The following is a 22,307-nucleotide window of genomic DNA, read 5'->3' as shown; positions in this document are numbered from 1 at the left end:
TTTAAGTAAACTAAAAAAAAAAAAAAAAAAGGAAAAAAAAAGAAAAAAGTGAGTAACTACTGAAGAGTGGTCAATCCCTGCCGGCTCCTATACCTCAATTTCATTTTGTAAAGTTGACATTGAAGTACATTTGGAAAGCCCTGACTGGGAATGAACACTTTACAAGACTTTACTTTTTTAACTGATAATATTTCTGTCTCTTATGTGATGTATGAGAGGACAGATGGGCTCTTTGAGCAAAGTAATTTACTGAGGTGACGTGCACAATGCAAAGACCTTGTTAGTTAGTTGACATCTAAGAAACCGGTGTGACTGAGTGCCTCTTGTTTATGTTTTAATCCCACAGAGAATATGCTCTTATGCTGTTACACTATTAAATTCTCTTCTCCGCTCTCCCCCTTGCCTAGGAGTGGATGCTGTCTCTGCTCTTTCTGCCGCTGATGTTCACAGTGTGCACGTTCATGATGAACATCCACTACCCCGAAGTGCCTTACAGCTACCTCGGGCAGTTAGATGATCCTGCCTATGATGCCACTGGGGTCACCATCGCTTTTACACCCATCACTGTGACCACAAGGCAGATAATGAATAAAGTGGCCTTGAACTCTGTAATGATAGGTATGTTTTGCCTTTTAAATACTTAGCTTTGTCATTATTTAACCGATTATACGTTATGTTTTAGTGTTCTCCAGTATCTTTGGTCAGTAGAGAAAATTCACCCCAAATCCTCCATTCTCACAAATATTTCTTCTCTAGTCTTTAACTTACTAGTGAGGCCAGTGTGTGCTTCTGAGCTCTAAAGCTCTGCCTTTGTAGAATAATACTAGTAAGACACATTGGTTCGTTCTTTTGAGGTTCACTTCTTCCCAACTGGTAAAGTATGAAGTATTTAAAGGTGCCACCCTGCCCAGTGAGGAGAACTGGAAAGGAGGAGTTGCAATGCTAAAAAAGCAGAATATATATCCAGTGCCTGTGCACACATTTCCAGACCTACAGAAGCTCATTGCAATATTTTTCTTACAAACTACAGGTATAAAACTAGAGGCACTGGACAATGAGAGCGCCCTGGAGGAAGCCTGGATTTCGAATAATGAAATTATAGGTGTTGTATTTAAAGACAACTTCTCCTATCACCTCAGGTTTCCTACTGAGAATGTGGCTATTCCAAATGAAAACTTTGGATACATAGGTAATACAAAATAAGAATTTATGGGTGGGTGATTGCCTGGCATGGATAGGCATCGCTTTGTTGGAATAATCTATATATGTTAAATGATTTAATAAATTGTTAATTTTTTTTTTTTTTGTCGGGCCACTGTCCAAATGAAAACTTTGGATACATAGGTAATACAAAATAAGAATTTATGGGTGGGTGATTGCCTGGCATGGATAGGCATCGCTTTGTTGGAATAATCTATATATGTTAAATGATTTAATAAATTGTTAATTTTTTTTTTTTTTGTCAGTGGGCCACTGTCCATTTGAAGAGTTTCCCATAGTGCATATGCATGCTTATCATCAGCTTTTGTAGCGAAAACCAATTAAGTTTCACTGCTTTTACCTGTGATGCCCTTAACCTTTCATCCTTGCAGATAACTGTTACAATTTCTCATCGCGGTACTGTTACAGCCCAAGCTATTGGTACAAAGGCTTCCTGTCCCTGCAGTCCAGCATCGATGCTGCTATTATAGAGGTAAATCGAATTTATGAACTGATCTAGGTGTCCTTTTATTTTAAACTTGGTCCAGGAAAGACAGATTGTTCTGTGACAATAGCAAGAGACGGGCTTGTCAGAAAATTCTGCAGAAAAACAAATATCTTAAAAAACTCAGCTGTCTGAGTATTATTGGCAGCGACAGTGAGAACTTGAATGCAATCGGCAGTTCCTGCAGAAAATGACTGCTTTCAATTTAATTTTGAAGATTTGTACTAACTTTTGTTTCTCTTCAAAATGGCAGTTTCTCTTAAAGGCTGGGAACCAAGTGTAATATCGCTGTTTGATTTAAAGTATTTCTCAGACTCCAAGGAAAAGGCAATTCTTGCAGGAGACTGGGGTGGTATGAATATCTGCTGGATGACTTGGTTTCAAAGTAGGCATGTCTGTCATTTCTTGTCCTTCCTTTCCCAATTGTTCCTGAAAAATATACCAGGGTAGGGGTCATTCCACCTGGCTATGCACCTCCAGCTGTCCAGGCTGCTTTCATCCCCGGGGAGAGAAACAGGAGCTTGGGGAGCATAAGTCATTTGTGTGTCTGGCTCCTTACCTCTGGATGAGCTGAAGGATTTATCTCGCTCAATAGACAAGGGAGGGAGTCTAGCTGAGGTGCAGACACACAAGTGAGTCAGATAAGCCCTTCCTATAGGGCTTTTTTGCATTACTTGTTGATGTTTTCTATAAAGCTGCATTAAAAAGTAAATCTAGGGATGATGAATCAGAAGGTTCCTTATATAAATACATCTCTCTCTAGAAAATAAATTAAATACTAAGATGTTGACCTTGAATTCCTTTAGGTGGTGGCAAATCGTTCTGTTTGGGAAGAAATGAAATCAATTGCTGGTGTCCGTATGAAGTCCCGGAGCGTCATCTCCTCGATTACACTCGAGTACAGTTATTTCATGATTACTATCGTGATGTGTTTCTCTCCGTTCATGTATTTCTTATCAATGAACGTTGTAAGAGAAAAGAAGAAGCTCAAAGTATTGATGAAGACAATGGGGCTGCAGGATATTGCATTTTGGTGAGTTCTTTTTTTAACTAAAGTATGTTTGCCAAAAATCAGGATACTCCTGGGCACCTGCGCAGTCAGTTAGTAAGTTAAATGGGTTCATAAGTTTTCTCCAGCACTCTAAGGACAAACCAGAAGGGTTGAGCATGGCAGCGGTGTGTTCTTCTTCCTTGGGTATTTCCTCCTAAGGTGGATCATGCTATCTGTTCTGCCTAGGATGTGAATGAGTTGACCCTGAGAAATAATTAATATTTTAATTTAAAATGGTTCTGACGTGCAGATGAAGTTGTAACAACAGTTCTTAACTAAACAAAAGTGTAATGCCACCATTCCATCCTCAGGCTCTCCTGGAGTCTGCTGTATGCTGTTTACGTGATGGTCCTCTCCTGCCTGCTGACAGCTCTTGTGATGCAGGATGCTTTCTACCTCAGCAGCTTCCCTGCAGTCTTACTGCTGTTTTTCCTGTACGGCCTAGCATGTGTAAGTCAGGTTTTAAAGCCAAATTTTCTCACCACGTGATTTATTACTACGTTGATGAGCCTAAGCAGTACTCCAGAGCCTTTTGCACAGTGCTCAGGACTGTTTACTTTGCATGGTCATACTAATTGAAATAGCTGAGTGGATTCTCTGACTCAGCAGCAGTGATTTGAATTGCAGCCTGAAGGTCTGACAGGCAGTAGGTTGGCTACAAAAGATCTGATTTGATGCTCAGATCAACCCACTAAGAAGGACTTTAGTGTATTTTATTACACAAACTCAGCTCACCAGAGATCTGTTTGCCTGGCAAATGGAAGTGCTACTGTTAAAGGTATTTATTTCCTTCAGTGATCGAAGGAAAATTCTGTTCTTACAGATCCACCTGGTTTTCATGCTCTGCTCCCTCTTAAGGACCTCCAAACTTGCCGGCTCCATGGGGTTCCTCATCACCTTTGTCTTCGGATGCCTGAGCCTCGCGGTGCTGATAGAAAACCTTCCAGAACTGTTGAAGTGGTTTCTCGGTCTCTTCTGTCCTTTTGCCTTTAATGCTGGCATTGCAAAGGTATGGGGTATCATCTCTGTAGCTGAACCTTCCCAGTAGCTTGCTGTCCTGGGCCTTCTCGGTGGGGACAGCGTACATTTTGTCACAGACAGTGGCAATAAAAGACCCTGCTGTACTTTACTGATAGACAAAGGCATAGGAAGTCATAGTCCTCATTTCAAAAGACCAGCTTTTCCACATCTGTAAAATCTTCAGGTACTTTCCATTCATATCCACATCCTGTTTTGAAACTTCTGTGCGAGCTGAGCTGCTGTTGGGCAGCAAAGAGGGGCTCCAATGCCCCCATCCCGTTCCCCTATTTAAAAAGCCGATGAATGCAAAGAAAACAACAGCCCTTGTCACAAATAATCTGCCGTTGTGCACTTCCGTAGCGTCCACATGAACCCGAGGAAGCCCCAGCGAGCCCATCCCTGCACACAACAGCACCATTATCCTCCGGGGCTGGACCCCAGGCAGACGGGAGTTGACTCGGGGACATCAGCGCTTCGCCGCCCGGTCATTCCCCTCTCGCTGCAGCGACTCTTCCTGGCAACAGAGACTGTGCAAACACAATTCGAGTCTTCTGCTGCGGACATCCTTCCTCCATCCCCGCTTTGGATAATTCTGTGCAGTTTCCCAGTTTTCCATCAGTCATATCTCCATAGCTCTGAGCGATGCTTTCTAGCTCCAGTTACTTAATATTTGATTTCCTGATATATAAAAAAATCTGCCTGGGAGAGGAGATTTCTGCACTAGCAGAAAAAGAAACTGGATTTACTGCTTTAACCATGTGGTTAAATCAATCACTATGTAAAATTATACCGTCTTTGTCGTGACTCCGTCACGTCAAGGGTGCCAATATCATGTTTCTTGAATGATATTCTATAAAACTCTGACCTTTTCTTCTGCTTCTGGATTGTTCTGGAAAATTCGGAATGAAAACATAAGGTCTCTATGTGGAGTAAATTTATTTCCCTTCCTCACTAGAAAGAAAGGAAGAAAAATTGGTCAGTACTGCAGATGATTTCTGGGTTAACAAAGTCAATCGCATCCATGGTTTGATAGCGCGTGCATGGTTTTCCAGCCTGAAAATTATTCTTCTTTGTCCTTTATTTCAGGTTTTCCATTTAGAAAAATATGGAATGGGTTTCTCTTTTTCTAATCTTATGGAGGAATCATACTTTTTATTTTCAACTTACATTATGCTGGTCTTCGACTCAGTCTTGTACATGCTGTTAGCTATGTATTTCGACAAAGTTCTGCCAGGTAGGTATGATTTATGCTTATGATCATACTTTCTTTTTTATAGTTTTGATTTATACAGATTGCGTGTAATAGCTCCTCGAGGAAATGATGGGCTGCTCCATTCTCTGAGTCAACCAAAATAGGTTTTGGACTAAAAAAATGTATTATATCACTGAGTGACTTTTCTGCCCCTGGCACACACTGGTAATTCCCGAATCAAAGACAACAATTTAGTGTTTTTTCTTTCTAATTATATGGCTGTTGAAATGTTTATGAGAATATAGTGTAATAATGTGTGGGACAATATTTTAATTCATTAAGTAAAATATTGAATTCATTAGATATAACCCTGAAGCCAACCTTCTTGTCTCATCTACCCCAGCTCCAAATCTCTTTTTTTTAACTGGACAAAGTACCGATTTTGAGGCAGCCAAGTACTTACTAGAACCTCCTAAATGTTTAGTCTAGGGTGATGTCTTGGTTGTGGCTGTGGTTAATGACAGGTCATCTTCTTTGCTTTCCTGTCAGGCAAATACGGCATCCCCGATCCCCCCTTTTTCTGCCTGAAGCCCTCATACTGGGTGCGGAGCAGAAGAGGCTCCACCAGGGAGATGCCCAGAACTGCAGTGAGCCCCGAGGAGCTCCTCAATGATGATATAGAGCCGGTGCCCCCCGAATTCATGGGGAAGGAGGCCATCAGGTTAAGAGAGAAGGAATTGCTATTCATGCTTTTTGAGTTGGGTAGCTTGGGTTTAATGCTCCCACAGACCACTGCTTCTGCCATCAGCTTTGTTTTGACTTATCCAGGCAGTTTTCGTGTTCATGAGGCTCTTGCAAAACACTTCATTTCACAAAGAAAAATTAGAGATAAAATGCAAAGGAGATAAATAGATAATTCAGGCTGGTCACTAATGGTGAAATTCAGATAAATTCAGATTTTAAAAAAACAGGGTTTTTTTGCTGTGGACTTTGTTAAATGTCCATTAGGGACAACAAGGAGAATGCGGAGGGCAGCCCACTGTAAAACAGCCATCTGTGGCAATGGGCTTGACCTTGTCTTTGCAAGGCTTGATGCTCCGGTATCGCGTGCCAGGTAGCGATGTCCATGCCTGTGTACAGAGCATGCCAAACCCTGCTGAATCTCAGGGTTGCTTCCCAGTACCTCTTACTTTTCATGCCATTTCTGTCATTTTAAATTAAGGCCCGTAAGAATGGAAAAGGGCACCAGGGAAATGAATTTACAGCAGTCCTGAAATAATATCCTCCTTACCTTCCTTTTAGACTCAACAATATTAAAAAAGCATATAAAAAGAAGGACAAGAAGACAGAAGCTTTAAGAGGTATGACAGCTATGATATTGATTCCTGTTAAAGATGAGGAAAAACAGTTGTGCAAACATTCAGTCAGTCAAAGAAATAAAACAACACTTGCATTGCTTGAAAATTTATGTAAAATATTAATTAATGCAACTGATTACTATTTTGTTCAGTTTTTACTGATTTTCCATTTTTAATAAGACTAAAGAGAAGAAAGGTTTTTTTCTATTGTTGCACTTGGGTCTTTTCTGTTAAATACAGAGCAGCTTCTTACGCCTTTAGTTAAAGGTTTGCAGAACTTTGCCCCACATTGCTTAATGCACTTTTGGTTAATTATTGATACTTAGTTCTTATACTTCTTGACTTGTTTTGCCTTCGACAATGAGTAGAGGCAAGTCAAACCTCATTTCTTCCCAAACTTGATGTTGTTTTCATTCTAGGTTTGTCTTTAAATATTTATGAGGGTCAGATCACTGCCTTACTCGGCCACAGTGGGGCTGGAAAGACAACACTGTTAAACGTGCTCAGTGGACTCACTCTGCCTTCTGAAGGTAGGGTGGCAAACAGTAGGACAGGGTGGGCTTGATTCAAAAGCGGTAAAGACCAGTTCGTTCCACCTCATCATGTTTATTCCTGTAAACAGGCTCTGCAACCATATACAATTACAAACTCTCTGCAATAGGAGATAGAGAAGAGATTAGAGAGATGATTGGCATTTGCCCACAATTCAACACGCAGTTTGAAGTCTTAACGGTGAAAGAAAACTTGAAAACTTTTGCAGAAATCAAGGGCATCAAGTCCAAAGAGGTAGAGCGAGAGGTAAGCGTGCGTTCCTCTGAAACGCATCACTGCGCAGCAACGTGAGGCTGTAGGCAAACCCCACGTTTCAGCAAAGGCTCCTTTTGCACTGGGAAGCTCAAAGCGTCCACCTGGCTGTGTCTTCTGAAAATCGAAGCTGGTGTCGGGCTTCGACCAGGTTAGTAGGCAAGCTTGTAGGCTTGATGCAACCACAGCGATTCCTCTGCTTAACCCAAGGAGATGAGGGGATGTGGCTGCTCCTGCTAGTGGTGGTAGACCTCGGTACATGCCCTTAGAAACTGTGCCTTCGGTCCCAGCTAGATCTCCTTCATGGCTAATAAAGGATGGAAGGACAACTGGTGCTGAGAATGGGCATCTTTGTGCTGTTCCAGGTGCAAAACATTTTGGAACTGCTGGATATCAGTAACATTCAAGACACTCAAGCTGAGAAACTGAGTGACGGGCAAAAACGGAAGTTATCCATCGGAATAGCCATGCTTGGAAACCCGCAGGTAAAGCAGCAGGCACAGCTCTGTAATACAGGGAATATTCAGGTCCAACATAACTAAAAACTTATGCATGTGCTTGGCTACAAATTTGTGCATGATTTCAGACCTCTTTAAAGCGCTCATAATTATTAAAATTAATAATTCTGTTTCGTTAAGTTCATAACCCATCTTGCTAGTCTAGTTTTAAAGCAGATAGATAGTTCCCTGACCTCTGCACAGCTCCCAGAATAGCTGCCCTTGCATAAAAGGTGGCCTGGGTCTCTTGCCTTCAGGACCTGAGGCTTTCAGGGGAACACCAAACCCAAAAGACGTGCAATTGCTCTGGCAATGGGAAATGTCTGACTTCATCCTTTCTGCAGGTTTTGTTCCTGGATGAGCCAACGGCTGGGTTGGATCCTCTTTCCAGGCACCAGGTGTGGAGCCTCCTCAAGGAGCACAGAGCTGGACGGGTGATCCTGTTCAGTACCCAGTCCATGGATGAGGCCGATATCCTTGCAGGTAAACACAGGCTCAGCCTGTAGCATCTCTGCAGAATAACCCTGGAGCAGAAAGCCCATGTGAAGTCCAGGTGCAAAAAAAGTTTTGAACGACTGCTCTACAGTATAAATTCCTTTGGCTTTTTCTTTCTTTAGACCGCAAGGCTTTTATCTCGCATGGGAGGCTGAAGTGTGTCGGTTCTTCTCTGTTCTTGAAGAAAAAATGGGGGATTGGCTATCATTTAAGGTATCTACTTCAGCCCCAGCAACTGGTATCTGGCAACATGCATGTACAAGGAGCCACCAGAATGACTGTAAGGGGGAAACCATAGAGTAGATGTCATCAAAACAAGAACATTGACTGAATTAATATTCACTTAAATTAACTGAAGCAGCACTTTACTCCAGAGTAAGGAATGAATGAAGCATGCTGGAGTTTTCTTTTTATGCATCCTAGCAAATACAATGGTGGTTGTTGTTTATCTGGGTTTAGGGTGTTTTGGGGGGGGGTGGTGGTGTTATTCAAAACTAAGCATCTGTTTTTTTCAACTGAACAGGATCCATGTCAGTGAGTCTTGTGACTTAGAGAACGTGACATCTCTGGTTAAACGATACATCCCCAATGTCATATTCTCAGGACACAGTCAATATGAGCTGAGATATAAACTGCCATTAGAAAACGTGAATAAATTCCCAGGTAATATATATTAAAATAATTGAGAATTGTCCATAGAGGAAAAATAATCACAAATGTGGGGAAAGAGAAATGGAGAGGGAGATTTTCTACAGGAGTCACATAAGGACTCTATAACTGTTGCATTCACTTTGGTTTTCCCCCCACAATTTTAGCATCCATACGTTTAAGATCAAAATGTACGACAAATGCTTTTCTACTGTTTTTAATGAAAAAAACTAGCAGGCCAAACTGGGCTACATGTGTTACTGAGAGTTTATTTTTCTTTCTGATAAAAGAGAAGATAGTGACAAGAGAAAACTCCGTACAACCGGTACTGCTCCGCACCTGCAGTGGCACCAGGCAGACCCTCACTCACCGTGTCCATCACATTCAGTCTGACAGTCCCGCAGCCCTACTGCCTCAGAGGATGCATAGTCCAAAATGTTGGTTCTAAGTAGAAAAACATCTTCAATGAGCTATGGATCTGGCAGCTTTGTGTTCCTCCAGACCCTTTGCATCCTGGCAGCTCGCTGCTTTATCATTTTCCCTGTGACTGGAGATGCTCCAGTCAGGTTGACTCAGCTGAACCAAAGTCCGGTCTGGAGATACATGCTTATGTTTGAAACCTTGAAGGCACTTGTATTATCTCTGTCCCGCAGATCTGTTCAGTGGCCTCGACAGCTGCTCTGACCAGGGAATTATCAATTATGGAGTCAGCATGACAACCCTGGAGGATGTCTTCCTGAGACTGGAGGAAGAAGCCACAGTGGATCAAGAAGGTACAATCATGGCTGCAAATACATAATCTGTAGCCGAAGAGAATGGCTATTTTGCAATAACCCCTGGGCATGCCTCCAACGGCTGATTACGAGGTGGCTCTTAATTTTTCACACATTACTACGTAGAAGCTGGTCTCAGACATAAATGTGCATGTGGAAAACTCTCTGCAGATGAGCGTGTCCTTGGGGAGGAGTGGGCAGAAGCAGGACGGTGCCCCGATGAGACGGAGCCTGCCTCCCTGCTGCTCTCGGACACCGAGAAGGCAGCAGTTGGTGGCTTGGCTCTCTGGAGGCAGCAGGTCTCTGCCATGGCATGGGTGCACTTCTTAAAGCTTAAGAGTTCGGTGAAAAACCTGCGGTCAATGTAAGTACCAAGGGGATTTTCTCTTGCAGATCTGGAACAGGATACAGTCACAGCAGGGGGGACAATTTTCACACCCCTGTTTCGATGAGTGTTTGGATTAATTGATATCAGGTCTTGGCTACGAATGATCTTGGTAATCTGCACTCAGAGGAGAGGAAAGCTTCTTCCTTTCCAGTGCCAGTAATATAAAATCTCCCTTTTGTGCATTTTCATTTCTATGCTGCGTGATTTATGCAAGGGAAACCCCTTTTCTTTCTGAAGAAAAGAATCATTTAGAAACACTTTTATTTCAGATGGAGGAGGAAGTTTTAAAATAAACTATTGTGTACAGAGAGTGGAGGGAAAAATACTACTTTCAGACTTCCTCTTTAATTTTTTTTCAAACTTCTCTCATGTTGCCAGGATCTGAACTCATTTGGCCCCATTGGTCTTCAGTCTGGCGCGTTGGCATTTCCTGGTGGAGCACAGGAAACAGAAGGGAGATGCTGATTTATGAAAAACTTGTATCTTAAGGAAGCCTGAAAGGCATTTCATGGTCCTAAAAAGTTGAGCGCTCCAGATCTAAGGTCCTCTCCCTGCTAAATTTTGAGGGCCTTTGTGAATGGTCAAGGTTTGAGACTTCTGAAAATAAACTTGCCAAAATTTTTTAACAGAAAAAGCATTGGGTAACCTGAATATAGTATACCATTCCCAATACACAAATGTGTTCTGCTGAATATCTGTTTTTAGAGTGTTTATTCATCTCTTTCTTAATGTAGTTTGCTGCTCTATGTGGTTTTTCTGCTTCCTCTGGTTTTGCAACTGTCCCTGGTTGCTGCCTGGCAGAGTGCGAGTGTTTGGGAGCTCTCATCCGCGCGGTACTTCTTGCCCCTGGGGAAAAGGGCTCGCTCGGACACAACCAGCCTCCTGGTCCACAACAACACGGGTGAGGGGAACGAGCCTTTCCTCATCCTTTCCTATTCTGGGGCTTCTTGCTGTTGCAAAGAGCAGACGGCTGTAGGATGGAGGGGACCCAAGGAATGATGAAGGTTTTAGTGACAAAAGAGCGTGGAAATTGTCATTTTTAAGGGGTTGTGAATGAAGCCTACTTTGGCTTCAGCAGCTGGTGAGATCCTGATGCAATGATGTGAAAAGGGATATCATAGCAAATGGGATTAGAAGGGACCCAGTTCTTTCCCTGCCCCAAATCCAGATCTCTGCCCAAACAATCTCTGCATTTTCAGAGTGTGGGATCCTCAAACCAGGCACCATACTCCAGTAAGGGCTCACTAATGCTGAGTCAAATTAACAGTCTACTTCCAGAGTTTTACCTTCAACATTCCTATGAGTGGATGCTATTTTATGTTATTTTGCCAGAATATGATAGTTGGCTTCATCAGACCGTCAGCAAGGAAAATACATTTTGCAGCAACTCAGCAAAGGCAGAAAAAAAAAAAAAGACAATGTAAGATTCAGTCAATGAGACTGAAATCCATTAACTTCACAGAAATGATCCACTGCATATGTGCTGTCTGACGTCCACAGTTATTAGGCTTTCTCTGTTTTTGTTTGGTGGTCATGGATTTAAAAAAAAAAAAAACAAACTATCAAAGACTCTCTTGTTGTTCAGTATTATGATTCCTCTGCTTTTGTCTTTCACACCAGGCGCAGGCATTGAAGACTTCATCCACACGCTCGAGAGCCAAGATCTCACAGTGGAAATAACAAGCGAGGAAAATATCACAGAGGAGCTAAAACACAATGGGGCTATAAAAGTGTCTCGCAAAGGCCAGGTAAGGATTTTTGTTCTCTTCTCCTGTTTCTTCCCAACAACTGAATAATTAAGCAAAATGCCTCCATCAGCTCTACCTGTGGGATGGTCCTATTGAATAAGGCCCACAGGTACAAAGATTTGGAAGTGTTTTAATTGGTAAACTACATGCTAGAGGAGACCTTATCTCTCTCACTCTCCACCTCGAACTTTTCATTTTTGTAGCACAGCTATACAGACTTCCAATACCTAGTAATTTGGGTTTTAGCAAACAAAGCATAGACAAAATGAATTATTTCAGGCCTGGATTCTCCTGGCATGCTTTTTTTTCTACTTCTTCCCTGCAGATGAGAAAAGCCAAAAGTTTTCATCTTGTTTTCTTGCTCTTTGAAGAGCTACAGGTTTACCGTGTTATGCCACATGGAGGCCATCAACTGCTTCCCAGTGCTTGTGAACGTCATTAGCAACGCTCTGCTGAGAGCCCTCAATTCCACCGTGCGCATTCGGATCTGGAGTCATCCATTTTTCTCTGTAAGTGTCAGAGCCTGGCAGCCAGAAGGTGTCAGAAAATAGTTCTTAAATCTGCTTAACGTCTCAGTAAGTCATCAGATTTTAATGGGAAGCCATGTGGGGCTGTCTGCACCTGTAGACCTACTTTCCTCAGTGGTGGCTCTGGAACCATCATGTTTGACTTCAGGAAAACTGAAGCTAATTTTTCCCCCGTGGGTCTCGAGGGCTGCTGAATGGAGAGGGTAGCTGGGAGGGTTTCTTCGGGAGGTTCCTTATTCTCTACATCACGTTATTCAAGCTGCGGCCCATCAATTGACAGAAGAGAGAGCTCACCGCAAGTCTGGGATGGAGGAGTGGGACCTGCACTCTCCTCGCCAGTGGCAAGCACTGTGCAGGGCTATGGTTTGGGGAAAACCTTCCTCCTGCCAATATTTCGTTTCAAATCCCACTTTGTGTTCATACTGCCCTGTACTGCATGAGAAATGCAGTAAGATGAATTGTGGCATCTAGCCATTATGTTGCAGATGTTTTCTACAAATGTTTTGTTCTTCTGTTTTCAGATAGATGATCTACAATTCTGGGATTATTTTGTTTCTTTTTACCTCATTTATATGCTGTTGTTATTCCCTGGTTTTCCTCCTCACTTTGCAATGGGCTACATGCAGGATTACAAGGTAAATTCCTTGAAATGGAGCAGAGTTGAGCTGGGCAGAAGGGGTTACAACTGCATTGCCACAAGGACATTTGAATATGATGGGCAGCTTGAGGCATTTTTCTCTGTATTGCCATGAGCAGCTTTGCAGCCAGCACAAAATGCTAAAAGACAAAAAGAGGTGGAATTTTATCCCAGTATCGCAATGGTAACAGCTTTTTGTCAGCTTTTTATTTCCTGGAGCCATTCCCATGGGTGCAGTTGGCACTCCCCTTTGCATTGTGCCTTCCCAGGTGGGAGCTCGTGCCCAGCTGTGGATCTCGGGGCTCTTTCCCTCGGCGTACTGGTGCGGCCAGGCGCTGGTGGACATCCCGCTGTGCTGGCTCCTTCTCTTCTCGATGTTTGGGCTTCAGTTCGCAATGAGTAACAAGATTTCCTGGAGCATCGACAGCCTCTTCTTGCTGGTACCTCCCATTCTGGTGATTGCTGGTTCGCTAGGGAGGGATTGGGGTAATATTTTGAGCACATGTAGGGGTAGCTGAGACACCGTGGGTGCAGACAGTGCTGGTACACCTCTGGGTCCCCAGATGCTTACTGACCTTCTCCTTGTTTCACCTCCTATCCTTTGGGTTTCCCCAGCTGGAAATAAAAGGCAATAAACCTTGCCTTAATATACTCCTTTACACTTAGCAGTAAAATTGTGGTAATTTCTGAATGCCCTGATCTTAATGTATGATCGTTTAAACTGAACCACATTGCAATATATAGGTTTCTGGTTGTTTAGATCACTCCGTTTTCTCCAATGAAAGCCCTTTTTTTTCCTTTAGATCATGGGTACTTTTGGCTATGGAATTTCTATCGTTCTCTTCATCTACTTGATCTCCTTCGTCTTTCGCAAAGGATGGAACTGTGATTTTTGGTCTTTTATCCTGATAGTGGTAAGCATATGGCTCGATAATGTGCTGTAGGGTTTACAGAAATGTATTTTGAGATCTTAAGGGTGAACTAGAGGTCAAAACACCAAGTATAGATGTAGAACATAAGTACAGGCATGTGCTTTACAGCAGTAAATTCTATATTAAATTCGTGTCACCATGTTCTGTTCCCACAATCCTGCTGTGGCACAGGAAAATGCTTGGATCCACCCTGAGCTGGTGCAGGAATGGAGGCAAAAAAGTTATTTATCACTTTGTTCAACACCTCACATCCAAGAGATGTAAAGTGTTGAGACATGAGCCAGCAGGTTAGACGCAGATAGCCTGAGCCTGACCTAGGAGGAGATGGGTTATTTGGCATGAACTGGGATGGGAAAGAACAGGACAGGAACCCATGCTTCATTCTTCTTCCTGAAGCAGCCCTGTGTCTGGGAAGAAGTTTCCCTGGCTGACCCAAACCAGCAGCCTACCATCAAGCAGAAATGGCCGAGGACCTCCTGAACCTTCACTGTTTCTCATCTTTATATTTCTTGTCCATTTTTAGAAATTCAACAGGGAATTTTGAAAAGGTAGACCCACTCAATTTTTAAGACCAGTGAGGAGCGTAACCCCTTCCCATCAGCTAAGTTACCCTCTTGTTTTATTTTTAGGTATGCTTTGTTTCCTATATCGTCAGCAGAGTCATGGATTTCTTAACCGGCATTAGAGTCTCCCTCTACATTTTGTCTCTCTCGATTCCCATGTACCCACTGCTGGGTGTAATGATCAACTGCCAGCAGGTAAGCGGTGGCGCTGGGTGAGGAGAGGCACCCCACCATAAAACATGACCATGTGTCCTTGTGAGCAAAGTCTGGTGGTAACCGCACGCTGTGTTCGGGGAAGGCTCATTAGTTTCCTCTTATAGGTGGGATTTTCCAAATAGCCAGAGTGCATCGTTAGATGACCATTTCAGATCAGATCTAATTTTTCCAGCTGTTCGCTATGGCTAGGGGCTACTTCTTGTGCAGTTGAGCTGTGACTGTAGATTAGGTAAGCACTCTTAATTCTTTCCATGCAGAGTCGAGCAACTTGACTTGAACAATCATAAGAGAAAATTTGAAGTTACACATCTGACTTTGCATGGAAACTGAGTGAGAATTAAGAATACTCACAAGGGGCTTTACTCTATGTCAGCTGAGGGTGGTAATGGAATTTATCAAAACCCTCCAGCTACGTGCAAGACCATTTGTGAGCCATAAATGGCTTAGGATTGAAGTCCAAACAGGAGAGACTCCTCCTCTGTCCTGTCCCACTCACCTCCACCTCTTCTCCGCTGGGACCCCAAAGGAGAGGAGACCAGATGTTTTCCTGTGACAGGCCATTACCCCCAAAAGGAGAGCCTGATACATGTACCGAGTGCCGTGACATTTTCTGGTATAGGACTGGGATGCACAAAGTCAAGCATCTGTATTTGTTCATCTGTATGGTGAATATTTTGGGTAAATCAGAAGCTTTTGTACATTTTCAAAGTATTTGTTGTTTGCTTTAACCCTTCCAAAATTAGCCAGCATTATACTAAAGAATTACAGGTCTTCATTGTGTATTTTTTTTATTGTTATAGATTTTTATAGAAGACGCTGAGAATTTTGCTGTGACTCCAAGGAATGATGTACTAATAGCTGTCTTTGCAGTAAGAAAACATTTAAGATTACTTTTATCTAGGAATATGCGTCTCCTAAACCCCATCCTCAGTTATGAGGAAGCAGGAAAGAACCCTGAGCTCGTTTCATGAGAAGGAGGATCTCGGTGGGTCTGAATGACAGATTACCCCCCTGGGCAAAAATAACCTCGCTCCTTTGAAATGGGGAAGGGAAAATGAAATAAGCCCAGATCACTTAATGCTGCCCTGTTATTTTATGAATTGTGTTTTTCTTCTACCATTGGTATTTTCTGCAGGATTGGTAAGTGATAGTAGAGTTCACAGCCTTCAGGATTACCCTGAGATTAAATGTTAATGGACTTTATTTTCGCATACTGTGGTTTTCCCCCGCATATTTTATAACACTGCCACCATCTTCTCAGTTTCACCTGTAGTAGGATGGAAGGCAAGGCTGTTAATGTGGCAACCTCTCTTTTTCAGCCTTATATCCATTCTGTGTGCTTCATTTTTCTTCTTCGATATTTGGAGATAAAATATGGAAAAGCAGTTCTGAGAAAGGATCCAATATTTAGGTTTGTATAAAATACATGCACCACAGGCACATGCGAGATCTAAACTCCTACCACACTGCTTTTCCTTGAAGACAACATTTTGATCAGATATCATTGCCTTTGTGTCCCTATTTTTAAATATTTTTTTTTAATACTGGTTATTTTTTATAACTAAAATAGCCCCTTAAATACTACAGTGCTATGATAATATAAAACGGCTCTCAAGCTTGTTAGTACCTCCACACGGTGTTGCCTGTGCAGTGTGGATGTACCACACTGCTTTTCCTTGAAGACAACATTTTGATCAGATATCATTGCCTTTGTGTCCCTATTTTTAAATATTTTTTTTTAATACTGGTTATTTTTTATAACTAAAATAGCCCCTTAAATACTACAGTGCTATGATAATATAAAACGGCTCTCAAGCTTGTTAGTACCTCCACACGGTGTTGCCTGTGCAGTGTGGATGTACTTCCTCCACACGGTGTTGCCTGTGCAGTGTGGTTCCAGCTTGGTTCTTTGTACAACACAGGAAGATTATAAATATATATAAAAATTAAAACAAACAAACAAACAAACAAAAAACCCCCAACAAACCAAAAAAACCAAACCAAAAAATCCCCACAAGAAACATTGAACCAGAGGGACATTCATTCTTGGTCTATACAAAATGCATTGGTGGAGAACAGGGGTAAAGAACAGAATGCTGAGACGAATCTGGTGGGTTTGTAGGATTTCCCCAAGAAGAGAAAGCAGCCACCAGCACCCCAAGGAGCTCGAAGAGGAGGATGAAGATGTTAAAGCTGAAAGAGCAGCAGTGAGAAACGCCATAGCAGCTCCGAGTCAGGAGGAGGTACGACTACGTGTTGTCCTTCTCATTTTATTTTATACCAGTAAGAAGCCCCCCGGTAAAAAACAAACCACCAAGAATCAGTAAGTGCAAGTCAGTGCTCTGGCTGTATTATTCTCACCGGGAAAATCAAAATCCCAAATGTAGAGTGTGGGTCCCATCAGAATAGAGAAGAAAGCTGTTAAGAGGAACGTGGGCAATAAAGTGTCCTGTTGCACCTCATATTCTCAGTGAACTAGAAAACACATCCAAAGATCTTTAGAAGGTTTTCTGCCTTTTTTAATGGAAAAATATTACTGAAGGATTAATGCTATTCAATATAATAAACTAATCTTTCTTCTTCCTCTTCACTTTCAGAAATCAGTCATTATTGTCAGCAATCTATGCAAGGAATATGAAATAAAGCAAGCTGGTTCATTTTTTAAGAAGAAGAAGAAAATGGCCACCAGAAATGTTTCCTTCTGTGTTAAAAAAGGTGAGAACTGGAACTGTTCTCCTAGACCTGTTTTGGACCCCTGGTCACACCCAGAGAGTTAATTCTCTGCAGATTCTCAGTTATCTGAGCAAGGACATAAAGGTCAAATCTACTTGCTCTGTGGTTAAGGCATGTTTGGTCTGTGGTTGATGTGTTAATGAAAAATGTGACATGGATGCATCCTATTAGTTACCTCGGACTCTCCGTTATCTAAAATAACACAGCCCCCTCTCTCCAGGATCCGCTTCAGCAGTGGCTGCTGGGTGACCTGGGAGCAATGCTCAGACTCGCAGCATCTGTTGAAGTCAAAACACTATGGGCTCTCAGAGCATATATTTATACTGTTTACTTTTATATGATCTTTGGTATTAGCATGCTCTCTTTTATATTTTTTCTATTATGGGACTGTGCCTGATATATTTGTTGAATGGGGAGTATTACTAAGAAATTATATGTATTGATTCCAGGAGAAGTATTAGGACTTCTGGGGCCCAATGGAGCTGGTAAAAGCACAGCTATCAAAATGATTACTGGAGAGACAACACTGACTGCTGGGCAGGTAAAAGGCATCTGAAGAAAAAGGATAAATCCATGATAAAAGTGCAAGTGCAAACCTTGCATCTAGGATAAGCTATAATGTTTTTGGAAGCATTATTAGTGGTCAAGGTTTTAACTGAATTCATTGTGCTATTAAGTTAAATAATGTATTAATAAAAAATATTGTGAGCTACTGCTAACTTTGACAAGCAGTTGCATCTACCCTAATTGGCCATGTTTATATTTAGAAACCGTGTAAATGAGGGTTGCGAAACCCAAGAGAGAACATCTACCCTAATTGGCCATGTTTATATTTTGGAACCATGTACATGAGGGTTGCGAAATCACTCCCCTGCTCTTTGGGTTTCCTCACCTAAATCCCAATGAAGCCCATAGTCTTCCTCTGAACCATACCCTTGTATCGGGGCGAGGCTATGCGAGAGCAAAATGATTAGCCTGGTTGTGCAGGTGCTGATGAAGAAGGGAGAGGGAGCAACCTCCCACCTCCAGGACCACGCGCCCGCCTTCCTGGGGTACTGCCCGCAGGAGGACCCGCTCTGGCCAGACCTCACCGTGCACGAGCACCTGCGGGTCTACGCCGCCGTGAAAGGGGTGTGCAAGGAGGATACGGCTGCTGCTGTCAACCGGTACGGATGGAAGGTGTCTCCAGGGGTTGGTCAATGTTTTATGCCTTAGTCCTAGAGCACGGGGAGGGGACCAGGAAGTCAAAATTCACTGTGAGCCAGAGGCAACCTTGAAAGAAACTCAGGAAATGGAACTGCAAAAGGGATTTTGTGCTAAATGCCGTGATTAAGTGAGTAGGTTAAGAAAATCTCCAATTTGCCTAAGTGCATTTAGTGGGGATAAATTTACCACTAATGTCCTTTTAAGTATGTTATCTTTAGGAAGCATTTCTAAAGTCTCTGATGTTACAGTTTGGCACTACAAGAAAGGGTGCTTCAGTACTGCCTGCGCAGCTGACACTGGCAAGGGGGAATGGATTTATAATGCTGTTGACACTAATGATGGGTTTAGAAAAGAACTTGTGGCTTATTCAGTACACTTTGCTTCAAATATTCACTTACATTTTAATAACACAATAAATGCTTAATGAAAACAAGCAGGAGTCAAGAGCAAGGGGAAGAAAGTTCTTTTTTCTTATCGTTTTGGGAATCCTTGATGAGAGTATTGAGTTGGGAATAACAAAAATGTTCTTTTTGTTTGTTTGTTCCCTTTCCCCACAGAATAGTGAATGCCCTGCAGCTTCAAGACTATTTAAAAAAAAAAGCCAGAAAATTATCTGCTGGGGTAACCAGAAAGGTGTGTTTTGTTTTACCTATAATGAGCGCTGCAATGCCCATAGCACAAATGAAAAATCCCCTCCGTGAACGGGGGGACCTACCTGTGCTCTGAGCCGCCCAGGAGAACATCGTTTTGTCTCCCATGGTGAGGTGATGGAAATTAGCCTTTTCCAAATCCACATCTCCTCTAAATCAGAACCTTGATTCCCATAAATGAAGTGACGCTGTCCGCAGCTCTTTGTAGACAGAGTGCCAGGGACTGCAAAAGACTTGACTCAAACCCCTTTCCCTGTCATAGCTGTGCTTCGCGATGTGCATGCTGGGCAACCCCGCGGTCCTGCTCCTGGACGAGCCATCAACTGGCATGGACCCCAACGGGCAGCATTGTGTTTGGTGAGTAGGACCTCAGGCACTGTGCCACCATGGTGGTAAAGGGGTTGGAAGCCAAGAGTAGATGCCTAAGGTTAGGTAAAGAGTGTTTTGCCCCATCTGTGGTTAGTGCTGCTCATCACGTACCAATGGTTTTATTGGAAACTGTTTTCCTGGTTCTCTCTAGCTAAAGCGTGAGCAAGGAGAGAGAAAAACCCTTTTACCTGTGAATTCATCCTTATTGCAAACTTTAGGACAGTCATATTATGGGATTTGGAAGAATCCATAAATGGACCTGAGTCAAAAATATTTCTTTTTGTTATTATTTCAAAGTATTACCATGTGCACATCGGTCTAAAGTTGCTGTATGTAAAGTTTTTACACTTGTTTCAGGGGAGAGGTGTTTGGAGGGACAAAGGTATAAGAAAAAGTGTCTGATATTCCTAGGGAGTGTTAGCTTTTTTTTTTCCCCCCTCTGGTCCTCAGGAAGATGATTCGTGCTGCCCTGAAAACCAAGGAGACGGGAGCCATTCTGACGACGCACTACATGGAGGAGGCGGAGGCGGTGTGCGACCGCGTGGCCATCATGGTGTCCGGGCAGCTACGGTGGGTAGCATGCAGCAACAGGGGTTTCTCCTCCGGCCTCACCTACCTGAGCCCATCACCATGGGCTTTATGAAGTGCTCCCCGTGGTCTCAGCAGCAGTACAATTTGGGAAGGAGCAGACGATGGGGCACCAATGGTTTCACACTGACATCTCTTGTTTTCCCTCCTTCCCCTGCAGATGTATTGGCTCCATTCAGTACCTGAAGAACAAGTTTGGTAAAGGTTATCTACTGGAAATTAAAGTCATGGACCCAGAGCGCACTGATCTTCTCCATGCTGAGATTTTGAGGATTTTCCCGAGTGCAGCCCGTCAGGAGCGGTAACTATAAAATGTGGGACGAATGGTGGTTCCAACACTACCTCATCCCTAAAAATGTGCCCAGACATAGGATCTCAGTTGGAGAGGCACAAACAGCTCAGAATCTCTATATGGGGATCTGATTTGGTAACGTTACCACATCCAACCCTGCTGCGATCCCCGCAGCAAAACATCCATCTATCCAGCTCATAGTGTGACATAAACTTTTGATCCCAGAGGCTCAATACAGAGCAAGAATCACCTTTTCTTCTTTTTCTTCAAGGTTCCCCTCTTTTCTAGTCTACAAGGTCCCGATGGAAGATGCACTGCCCCTGTCTCAGTCTTTCTCCAAGCTAGAGGAAGGTAAGAGCAAAACAAGATGAGTTTTTGGAAAAGGTGGAACACCAACCGCTAATTTCCAACTCTCTTCCCATTTCTCCACAGCCAAACGGAACTTCAACCTCAAGGAGTACAGCTTCTCTTTGAATACTTTGGCTCAGGCACGTGATTTCAAGGCTAGACATGCTATAAAGGCATGAGCAGGAACAAAAGCCACAGAGAGACCTGGGCCAGTGCAGTGGCAGAAGGCTGCTCCACCAAAAAACTTCCTGGGGCTGGTGGGAGAGGGGTCCTCTACTGGGAAAGTGGTGAAAAATGGTTTGGTTTTATCCACTGCTGGATTTAGCATGGTGGGAACAAGCCTAGGCAAAGTGTTGCTGCCTGACTCCACTCACCTGAGACAGGCACACAGCGCATCCAGGGATGGATGCCCTTGGCAGATGCCCATGCCCAGCCTCTACGGTTGCTCCTGAAGCAGCAGGTTATTGCTGCTTGTACAAGGCTGGTGGCAAAGGTGAGGAATGTTTATGCCAATCCATTGGTGGGTAAAACCTTTATGGATACACCTATGGGCAGCCGGTGCCTCTCAGCAGGTTACACCAGAGAGCACAGGAGTCTCAGCGACTGCGTATGTGCTCCCCACATAAAGCTACTTCACATACCTCTCGTAGGGGTTGCAGAGCTGTACCTCCTGTGAAGGAGCGTCACAGTGTCTAGTGAAAGTCAGAGAAATAATCGGGGGTTTATCTTGCCATTTCAGGTGTTTTTGGAACTCTCCCGAGAGCAGGAGAAGGATAATTTTGATCCGACTTTGGATGGGACTTTTGAATGGAAACAACTTCAGCAGGAGGACTGTTAAAGATCTAAGGTGTTCATTTACACATTACTCAGTATTAACCGAACTGATGTGATACTGCACATATTTACTACCATTATCGGCGTACCATGAAGAGGAGCAACAGGCTCTGCCTTTCCAGCGAGCATCAGCTGAGGGCTCCTCTCCGATGCAGAAGACATTTCACCTGGACTCTGCAGGTGTCTACACTGACCCCTACCCAAAGTTGCATTTCCAATGGGTGGTTGATGAAATAGTGCATGCGCTGGTGAGAGTTCTTGTCAAGCAGAGCAGTGTGCAGCAGAGGGACAGAAAGGTTTGCAGAAAGAAGGGTCATAACCCCATCTCCAGGGATCGAGGCTCTGCTTTGCTCGGTGGATCTGGGTGCATCAGGGAATCTGGACACGCTGCCAACCTTCTGGGCTCCTCTCCCACCAATGTGTGGGACTATTTGCCTATGACGTGTTTAAATACATCTTATTGAAATATGCATTCTATTTTTATACCCTTCCAATAAATGTCTCTATAGAAACCGCGGTTTTCTCTTATGTCATCATTGCTGTGGACCGTCAGGAACAGCTAAGCAGCTCAAACTCCTTTCCCTGGGGATGGAGGTGGCTGCAGAGGGCCCAGGGCTGCTGGCCAGGCAATTGTAGTCCCTCATGTTTACTACCTCCAGCAGCCTGGCTCGGCGAGCGCGCTCACCCCTGCCCTCCCTCCACACTGGGGCGAGTGGTTGTCACTCCTCCCTTT

The 22,307-nt window shown here is 43.3% G+C and overlaps 1 protein-coding gene across 1 annotated transcript in view; it reads left to right on the top strand.

The window, feature by feature from the left end:
* Window positions 1-22,082, top strand: part of LOC103902458 (ATP-binding cassette sub-family A member 10) — a 24,536-nt gene extending 2,454 nt beyond the window's left edge. Inside the window, exons 3-39 of the mRNA XM_019473189.1 lie at window positions 408-618; window positions 1,031-1,189; window positions 1,593-1,693; window positions 2,512-2,738; window positions 3,068-3,206; window positions 3,580-3,765; window positions 4,863-5,010; window positions 5,518-5,689; window positions 6,271-6,329; window positions 6,746-6,856; window positions 6,949-7,124; window positions 7,496-7,615; window positions 7,972-8,110; window positions 8,245-8,335; window positions 8,646-8,785; window positions 9,424-9,543; window positions 9,715-9,907; window positions 10,666-10,832; window positions 11,552-11,679; window positions 12,051-12,188; window positions 12,728-12,841; window positions 13,113-13,283; window positions 13,647-13,757; window positions 14,405-14,533; window positions 15,355-15,423; window positions 15,874-15,965; window positions 16,677-16,797; window positions 17,152-17,269; window positions 17,737-17,828; window positions 18,275-18,453; window positions 19,051-19,126; window positions 19,406-19,500; window positions 19,963-20,082; window positions 20,261-20,401; window positions 20,664-20,743; window positions 20,825-20,880; window positions 21,480-22,082. Of these exons, the coding sequence (XP_019328734.1) occupies window positions 408-618; window positions 1,031-1,189; window positions 1,593-1,693; window positions 2,512-2,738; window positions 3,068-3,206; window positions 3,580-3,765; window positions 4,863-5,010; window positions 5,518-5,689; window positions 6,271-6,329; window positions 6,746-6,856; window positions 6,949-7,124; window positions 7,496-7,615; window positions 7,972-8,110; window positions 8,245-8,335; window positions 8,646-8,785; window positions 9,424-9,543; window positions 9,715-9,907; window positions 10,666-10,832; window positions 11,552-11,679; window positions 12,051-12,188; window positions 12,728-12,841; window positions 13,113-13,283; window positions 13,647-13,757; window positions 14,405-14,533; window positions 15,355-15,423; window positions 15,874-15,965; window positions 16,677-16,797; window positions 17,152-17,269; window positions 17,737-17,828; window positions 18,275-18,453; window positions 19,051-19,126; window positions 19,406-19,500; window positions 19,963-20,082; window positions 20,261-20,401; window positions 20,664-20,743; window positions 20,825-20,880; window positions 21,480-21,578 (4,788 nt within the window). The 3' untranslated portion in view covers window positions 21,579-22,082. The remainder of the gene's footprint in view (window positions 1-407; window positions 619-1,030; window positions 1,190-1,592; window positions 1,694-2,511; window positions 2,739-3,067; window positions 3,207-3,579; window positions 3,766-4,862; window positions 5,011-5,517; window positions 5,690-6,270; window positions 6,330-6,745; window positions 6,857-6,948; window positions 7,125-7,495; window positions 7,616-7,971; window positions 8,111-8,244; window positions 8,336-8,645; window positions 8,786-9,423; window positions 9,544-9,714; window positions 9,908-10,665; window positions 10,833-11,551; window positions 11,680-12,050; window positions 12,189-12,727; window positions 12,842-13,112; window positions 13,284-13,646; window positions 13,758-14,404; window positions 14,534-15,354; window positions 15,424-15,873; window positions 15,966-16,676; window positions 16,798-17,151; window positions 17,270-17,736; window positions 17,829-18,274; window positions 18,454-19,050; window positions 19,127-19,405; window positions 19,501-19,962; window positions 20,083-20,260; window positions 20,402-20,663; window positions 20,744-20,824; window positions 20,881-21,479) is intronic.
* The last annotated feature ends 225 nt before the right edge of the window (window positions 22,083-22,307 follow it).

This window comes from Aptenodytes forsteri, unplaced genomic scaffold (assembly GCF_000699145.1).
Source record: "Aptenodytes forsteri isolate BGI_AS27 unplaced genomic scaffold, ASM69914v1 Scaffold86, whole genome shotgun sequence".
In the NCBI taxonomy this organism is placed as follows: Eukaryota; Metazoa; Chordata; class Aves; order Sphenisciformes; family Spheniscidae; genus Aptenodytes; species Aptenodytes forsteri.
This window is presented reverse-complemented; position numbering and strand designations above follow the sequence as displayed.